Source organism: Benincasa hispida, chromosome 9, assembly GCF_009727055.1.
Source record: "Benincasa hispida cultivar B227 chromosome 9, ASM972705v1, whole genome shotgun sequence".
NCBI lineage: Eukaryota > Viridiplantae > Streptophyta > Magnoliopsida > Cucurbitales > Cucurbitaceae > Benincasa > Benincasa hispida.
The window spans coordinates 45,070,917-45,078,874 of record NC_052357.1 but is presented as its reverse complement, the minus strand read 5'-3'; the positions used below and the strand labels follow the sequence as shown (position 1 = coordinate 45,078,874).

At 30.6% G+C, this 7,958-nt stretch overlaps 1 protein-coding gene across 1 annotated transcript; it reads right to left on the bottom strand.

The window, feature by feature from the left end:
- Window positions 1–524: 524 nt before the first annotated feature.
- LOC120087181 (prohibitin-1, mitochondrial) lies at window positions 525–4,806 on the bottom strand. Its single transcript, XM_039044085.1, has 6 exons — window positions 4,649–4,806; window positions 3,363–3,550; window positions 3,085–3,201; window positions 1,538–1,708; window positions 1,152–1,364; window positions 525–1,038 (listed from the first exon to the last, which is right to left on the bottom strand). Exons 2-6 carry the CDS (start codon window positions 3,537–3,539, stop codon window positions 844–846), a joined length of 873 nt encoding a protein of 290 aa, XP_038900013.1. The 5' UTR covers window positions 3,540–3,550; window positions 4,649–4,806; the 3' UTR covers window positions 525–843.
- Between the last annotated feature and the right edge of the window lie 3,152 nt (window positions 4,807–7,958).

Genomic DNA, 7,958 nt, shown 5'->3' with positions numbered 1-7,958 from the left:
CAAAATCACCCTCACAATTCTTCTTTTTTTACAATTTCTACTTTATTTCCATTTTTTTAAGAAAAATAGTTGAATGTCTATACTCATCTTTTTTTTTTCTTGAATGGACAGACTGAAATATACCCAAACATTACTCTTTCTTGTGTCACTCTTTTTATTAGAGTTATAAATTCAAAAAAACATTTTATGTTTAAACCTTCATGAAGATAACAATTAAATCTCTAATCTCTAAACTTTAACAAGCAATGTTTAGTCCTTATAATTTACAAGTTGTAACAATTTAGCTCGTATCGTAAAACTATCATCAAATTTAAGTATCAAATTTTATTAACTAACGACTTAGTCTTCATAATTTATTAATAAATTTGATTTCCAATCAATTTATCAATTCACCCATGTAAAAAATTAAATTAAATTCTACTAATATTTTTCACGATAAACTAGATCATTATTATTAAAGTTCAAGGACTAGATTGTTAACATATTTGAAAAAATCATCGTCAAACTAAATTTGGAAAACTAGATTGTTACTTTAAGTGTTTTTATTTCCTTTTCCAAATCGGAGAAGATAAGATCAAATGAATTCATCGAAATCTAACCAACAAATTTAAACAGTTCAAATGGCATATAACAATGTACGCAAAAACCATCTCCCCAAGTGGATCAGAATTGGCGGCCATCTACTGAAGCAGGCAGGCTCAAGTTGTTGGAAAAGTGATGGATAGTAAACCGTTCGATTTTGTTTACAAACTAACTAGTCTTCCACGTAAATGCCCCAACATTCACAATTAATCAAAGAAACGAGACAAAATGGCTTGTAAGTTTTGAAGGGATGAGTGGGGCTTACTTCTTTCCACTGGGCTCCAAATTCATCTCTTGAAGGTTCAGCAACAGATCATCTGAATTCAGGAAAACTTTGTTGGATGAGTTTGCAATAGTATGTGCAATTTCTCTTGCTGCTTCAATTTTCCTCAGAGTCATAAACGCAGGGTTGTTGGCAACAGCTTGCCCTATCAGCTGCCCACTCTTGGCTTCTCCCTGTTAATCAAGATCAGAGAGTGATCAATTTTCACCTAACAAATTAATGGAATCTTGCAAAACATCAACAAAAACGTTAGTATATTGTTCACTTTTCATCCCATCCACCTCACCTGTGCTCTTATTATAGCACTTCTCTTGTCCTGTTCAGCCTTCTCGACGACGAATTTAGCTCTTTCGGCTTCTTGGGCAGCCACTTGTTTGGCTTCGATTGCAGCTGTAAACTCCTTTCCAAAAGTTAAACTTGTTATGGACACGTCATCAAGAGCAATATTGAACTGGGCTGCCCTCTCAGTCAAAGTCTTTCGGATTTCTCTACTAACAGCCTGAAAATGAACAGTCAATCAGCATACAACTAACATAGTGAGGCACGTACACGAAGTACACGCAGAAAGAACCATATTCAGTTAACTACAAACAGAAAATAAATTGAATAAATGCGATAAACAGGACAGATATACTTTGAAACCTAACTAGCAGAGGATAGTTCTCGCTTTACCTCTCTTTGGGTAAGAAGTTGGCTGGCATTATACTGAGCAACTACAGATTTCAGAGTTTCATGAATGATTGAAGGCAGAACCCTTTCATTATAATTTTCACCGAGTGTTCTATACAATGTAGGTAACTCATTTGCTAATGGGCGGGTAAGAACTCGAAGACCGATTTTAACCTGCACACAAAACCCAATACCTATAATTATTAAATAATTGAAACACCAAAAGAATTACCTACAGACCAAAAATTAACGACCAAGAAACCATCTGGACAACTCATCAAATCCATAATTTGGAGAGGGAACTTAACAAGTTTGATTCTCGAGATTTAAGGAATCCATAAATTTGGTTTTATAAGAAATGAGAAGATGATGTTGATAATAAGAAGTGCTACAGTAAGGAGAGATGAGATGTCCCCATCACACCAACGGGTTTTTTTTTTCCAAAGTAAAAAAAGGTCCCAATCGGTGTAAACTTGAAAAATATAATTCATAATTTTTTTGTGTCCCAATCGGTATAGACTTGAAAAATATAATTCATAATTTTTTTGTGTGTAGGGGGGAGGAGGGGAATAACCTCCTCTCTAAATACAATGCAACCGCATAACCACATAATTATTAGTATTGCAACATTGTTCATTCAACTGTTGTACACAAATTTCAAAAGATCAATAAACAGGTATTTAAATGTCTTTGAAACTAAATAAAAGGTATCACCTGAGATGATATGGACACATGACACATCAATCATTTCAAATATCTGGGACACAAGCAGCAAGGATACATTTATTAAAATATACATTTTTGTACCAGAAGTAAATTTAAAGTCAATGATTTCATACATTTATGTTGAAAAAATTAGTTTGATGTATTTCACTCTCAAAATTTATTATCTTTGTCATATATGTGCCTATTTAGTAATAGTATACTTAAACAAGTGTTCAATGCATGTCTAACAAATGTTGAACCTACTTTGATTGTGTACAACTAGCTAGTATCTAACACATCTATTGCACTAACAAGTGTCCAATACGTGCCAACAAATGTCGGAGTATCCAAGTGTAGACACAAACACGTTAGCTAAATTAAAGTGTTTGTGCTTCATAGAGTATTACTAGAATTTAAATTATCAATAAACATCATCATCCATTTTATTTCCTCACTTCAAACACTAGGAATAAATTTTATAAATCTGTTGAAACTAAGTAGAAGATAACCTGCATTCTATGTCTGTACCTTGTTTATAGTGACTTGAACCCCCAACGAGATTACAAGGATGCTTTTGAAAAAAGGGATATATCACTCGTCCAATTCCAGATAAAAGCCACTCATTAAGATTAAGATTCCAACTGGGATATAACAAAACACATAGAGAAACACAAAACATCTGCCTGCCCTCCACATGTAAAATCTAAACACATGCCAGGTTTTGTGCTAATCACTTACGTGTTGAGCATTGAAAGTAGTCTACGCAGTCTAACCTCATATTCAACAAGAATAAATCAAATATTAAGAAAAAGGTAAGGTATCTTAAAATAAAAGAAATAACACACCATCTGGAGGTCTCGGCTTCCAGAACTACTCTCTACTAGATTGGGTCGTGCACGGACATCATATATGATTGGCCTCTCAAACCAAGGGATCATGAGATGTGTTCCTTCAGGATAAACCTGAAAGTTATGACACAAAAAATTGTTCAAATTATACTGCTTACACCAACCGCGAAGTTTAGGCACTTATATGCTGAAGTCATCCAAGAACCAGGTAAATTTTTTAGGCCAATGAATATAGAATTATAAAAGTGTTTCAGGTATGGACCAGATTCTTTAACCTTATCTTTAATTCCAACTAGACGGTTAAACACAATGGCCCGATGTCCTCCCTCAACATTGTAGAGACTGTTGGTAGCTGCATATAACCCAAGCCCGCCAATAATCCCAATCTTCATCAAAGCAGAGGCAGCACCACCACTGGGCACCTTGGGAACCTTAACATTTTTCAAATTCATATTCCAAGATTCTGAGAAATTCAAAAAAAAAAAAAAGTTATTATAGATTGACAGTAAAAAAAAAAAAAAAAAAAAAAAAAAAAAAAAAATAATTTAAGGTGGAAAATCAATTCAAGAATTATCAATGAAGTTTCCCAAAGTATGTGCCGTAAAGTATATGTTTTAAACTTACAGAAAGGGTTAATAGTAACCCATCAACTATAGTGAGATGCTTTAGATTGATTAAATAACAATACAACAGTTCCCATCAAATGTTTTCCCAGACTCTAAACATGTTCAGTTTATCTATGGAAAATAAAGGGGCACCAAACTCAGAGCAAAGTTGGCATCAAAACAGTGGCAGGGTCTAGCTCTAATAAACAAACAACTTAACGGCCTCCATACTCGCATATACATTGAAAAGCATTATGGGGGGAAAAACATTAATAATCTATTTCATATAATAAAATTTGGCCAAAAGTATTCTCGGCAAATGGAGAGGAGATGACGTTTGAATTTAGTTTTTCGTTCCCAATGTTTTAGCTTAAATTTGGCCAAATTTTCCTCGTCTGGTAAGAAATGATTCCACCTATTGGAAAATCCCTAGTGATCGTATGTTTATTAATAGTTCGGTGTAGATATGTGCTGTGCACAATTTTGACGGGTAACCAAACAAAATTCTTGCAAAAACTTGGACGGAAGCAGAAAGCAGCACATATGGAAGGATCTAACGATACAATTGCAGAACTCATACATCGGATCGCTCTAATAAAAAATTTTAAAAAATTAAAAAAAAAAAAAAACAGAGAACCCCAAAAGAATTCAATCCTCAAATGCTATGCCAGTTTCCATCCACGAGCTTCAGACGGAGAAATGAAAACTTCACCAAAAAGAGATGCAAGCACCCAAAAGCACAAGATCGTAACAAAAAAAAAAAGTTAGATACGATCTCAATTCATATACCTACCAGAGCGAGAATCAAGTAAGAGTGGAGATTGGGCGAGGGTGCGCGAGATTGAGCATTAAGAGAAATGGAAAATGAAATTCTTGTTCGAAGAGTTTGATAGCGCATCAAACAGAAAATAGCATTGAATAACTACATAAAACTGAGGGGAAAACTTAGAATTTACCTCAAGATCTTGAATGCAAAGACGTCGAATGGGGGTTTAGGGTTTACCAGGTTGAAGGGTAGAAGAAGAAGCACAGACGAAGGGTTTAGGGTTTTATATGGCTATCCCATTGGAGCTGTTCGATCCTGGGCTTTCCTCTATCTAGCCCATTTTAGTGCCAGCCAGGTCTGAAAATAAGATGAAAGAAATGGGTTGCGTTTTATGTAATAACTTCATAATTATACTATAAACTTAATTATTTATTCTTAATAGTTTACGTAAATTTAATTATAAATTTGGTCCCCACTAGTTTAAAATTTAGTTTCTATGAATTTAATTCTTATGGTTTGATAAAATCTCATAAATAATCTCTAAAATTTGATAAAATCTTCATATATAGTCTCTATCGTAAGGACTATTTGTGAGAGTTTTATCGAGCCATATGCACTCAATTATAGCTTTACTCAAATTATAGGGACCAAATTTACAATTTAATCTTTTAGGTATTTAATAAATATTTTCCCTTATCAAAATATCCTTAGATGTAATTGGGGCAAGCGAGCTCCACTAGACATGATTCACTTGTCGGGGGTCCTTTATGACTCCCTTGGGTGTCCAATATGTGCAAGTAGAGATGTCCACAAGATGAGGTTAGATCGGGGATAGTTATTGATTAAGAAATTTCAGTCAATTATAAATTATCACGTCATTATTTAAATTATGATTGATAAAATTGAGACTAATTACAAATTTACATGTGTATTTAAATTAAAACAAAAGACGTGAAAGTTAGCAAATAAAATGATGTCACTTGTCTAAGTATTAATCTATTGGACAATGTCAAATCGTCTAATCAAATTACGTCTGGTGGCGATTGGACCCAACTCTAGATCAACTTATTTAAAATATGTTGGGTCAAATTTAAATAAAAATATATTAAAAATAGATTAAATTAAGTTTAGGACTTCCTATATTAATAGCCTAATTAAATAGATTAAACTACAAGAATGTCTCTTGTCCATCATTTTTTTCATGAACTAATGAGTTACAATATTATATAAAAATCAAGTTTGAAAGATCCATTCATTAATTTCTAACCATTTTTATTTTAGAAAATAAGAAAGTCGTAGTGACACAAATATGAAAAAAAAAAAAAGGGATTTTTTAAATATAAAAAAGTATTTAAAATTATTTACATTTCAAAACTACAACACTTTTGGAATTTTTCTTTATATTTTTTTGGATTTTTTTATTTATAAGAATATTTCCAAAAAAAAAAAAAAATAGAGAAATCATTTCCTTGTTAATTTCGAATTTGACTTTGGGTGTGTAGTTATCCATTTTAGTTGGAATGCATTTTCTGTGGGGTAAAACATTTTTTTTTTTTTTTTTGTAGGAGAGATTTGGTTTATTTAATGTGGGATAATAAAATGTTTTTAATTTTTTTTTTTAATTATAGGAGATTTGGTTTATTTTTTCATTCCCCTCGAAATTCAATCTATTTTCATCTCTAATTGTTGTTCGAGGTTTGTATGTTTATATCCCTTTATACCATTTTTCATTTTTTCCTGCATATTCCATAGTTTTTTGGAAACATATTATAGTTTATTTTTTGTGTTGATAAATATACTGGAAACTGAAAAATATACATTTCATAAATTATTTGATACATAAGATGGTATATTGTAAAAACTATCATGTTCGTACACTTAAAAATTAAAAATTATACCGTTGTATTTTTTTAGAAACGTATACCGTTGTATATTAATATTGCAATCTATGAATATAACTTATATGCATTTCATTTTTATATGTATGTACAAGGTTTAACTATATACGATGTTTATATCAAATATAATAAGAACAAGTACAAATGTTAGGTAAGTTACCTAATATATACATCATATTAAGATATATATTTCACGTACCTTCGTCATATATATACATGTATATTTAGTTATTTTGCAAATATATACCTTATATTGTATATTTGACTAATGTCAAAATATGATCAAGTGCACAAGATATTGTATATTGCATATATATGTATATGTTTATATAAATATACTACAGTATATTATATGGTAGTTCGCTAAAATATATTGCAATATATTGTATGATAATTCATTATAATATATCATCAACGTTATGATAGAAAATTGTCAAAAAAAATTAAGAGATTATATAGAGAAGCAAACAACATAAAATATGAATGAATGTTGAAACTTTTTATCGCATAATATATGAAAGAAATAACAATGAAAATAAATTATTGATAGCTTTTTCGGAGTGTAATTATTGATATCTGATATGTGAAATCTTAAAAAAAAAAAATTAGAAAAATATAATATTCATGAATTTAATGTAAAATTGGTTTACCTAAAATCAAGGAAATTGAAATACAATTTTAAAGGGAAAAAATGATCATTCAATATGCAATAAATGAGGCTCATCCGAGTGTAAATTTTTTAATTGTTTTAATTATAAAATAATACGAATATTAACTAGGAAAAGATAGTACCAAAAGGTTAAAATTGTCCTAATTTTTGCATAAATCTAATTATGAAATATAATTAAAATTGAGAATATTCGTAAAATATTTCTTGTGAAGCAAGTCAATTCTATAAATCTTTCGTAAGTTTAAACTGAAAAATTGGGTCTAGAGTTAACGAAGCTTATACAAGATCTCCCAAAGCTCTATAATAGAGGTCACCTATCATTTTACCATTAAGAAGTAAGAGAATTTCAACATTCATAATTCACATTATACTCGAAGACTTCAACAAATTGATTGTATCTTGTTCAACAAATTGTACCTCTCTTCTTCAATGAATTAATTATCTCTTCTTCATCAAATTGATCGTCTTTTTACCATCTATAAATTAAAAACTCGTCTCCCCTTATTTGATAACAAGCTCGCTCGCCCTCAAATCAAAGTCAACATTCGAGAGAAAGCAGTAGAAGATATATACATTAGAGATAGTAATACTTATACTACAAATCATTAAAATCAAATTCAATTCCCCGAATTAACTTCTCTTTGTCAAAATCTCGGGTGAACAATGATTTTCCCATCACCGCTCTCCATTTCATTTTTCATTCTCATGAAATTCTCCATTTAATATTGTGTGAATTAAATTCCTGGTTTCTCGTTTTATTTTTTTAAAGAAATCAATTAACTTAAATAACTACTACAGAAATTTTTTAATTAAATAGTTAAATTTCTTACTTGTTTTTATATGATTAATTTCAAATGAACAATTCAAATTTAATGAGAAAATGCTCAAATTTTCTAGTAGAATGAAATAATTACCAATCAAATTATTCATAT

Excerpts from the sequence above, each read along its gene's own strand:
- LOC120087181 (XM_039044085.1), bottom strand. The coding sequence starts at position 3,539 with ATGAATTTGAAAAATGTTAAGGTTCCCAAGGTGCCCAGTGGTGGTGCT. Across the intron at positions 1,365-1,537 it reads AACTTCTTACCCAAAGAGAG|GCTGTTAGTAGAGAAATCCG; the intron begins GTAAAGCGAGAA and ends GTTCATTTTCAG. Across the intron at positions 1,039-1,151 it reads GTGCTATAATAAGAGCACAG|GGAGAAGCCAAGAGTGGGCA; the intron begins GTGAGGTGGATG and ends CTTGATTAACAG.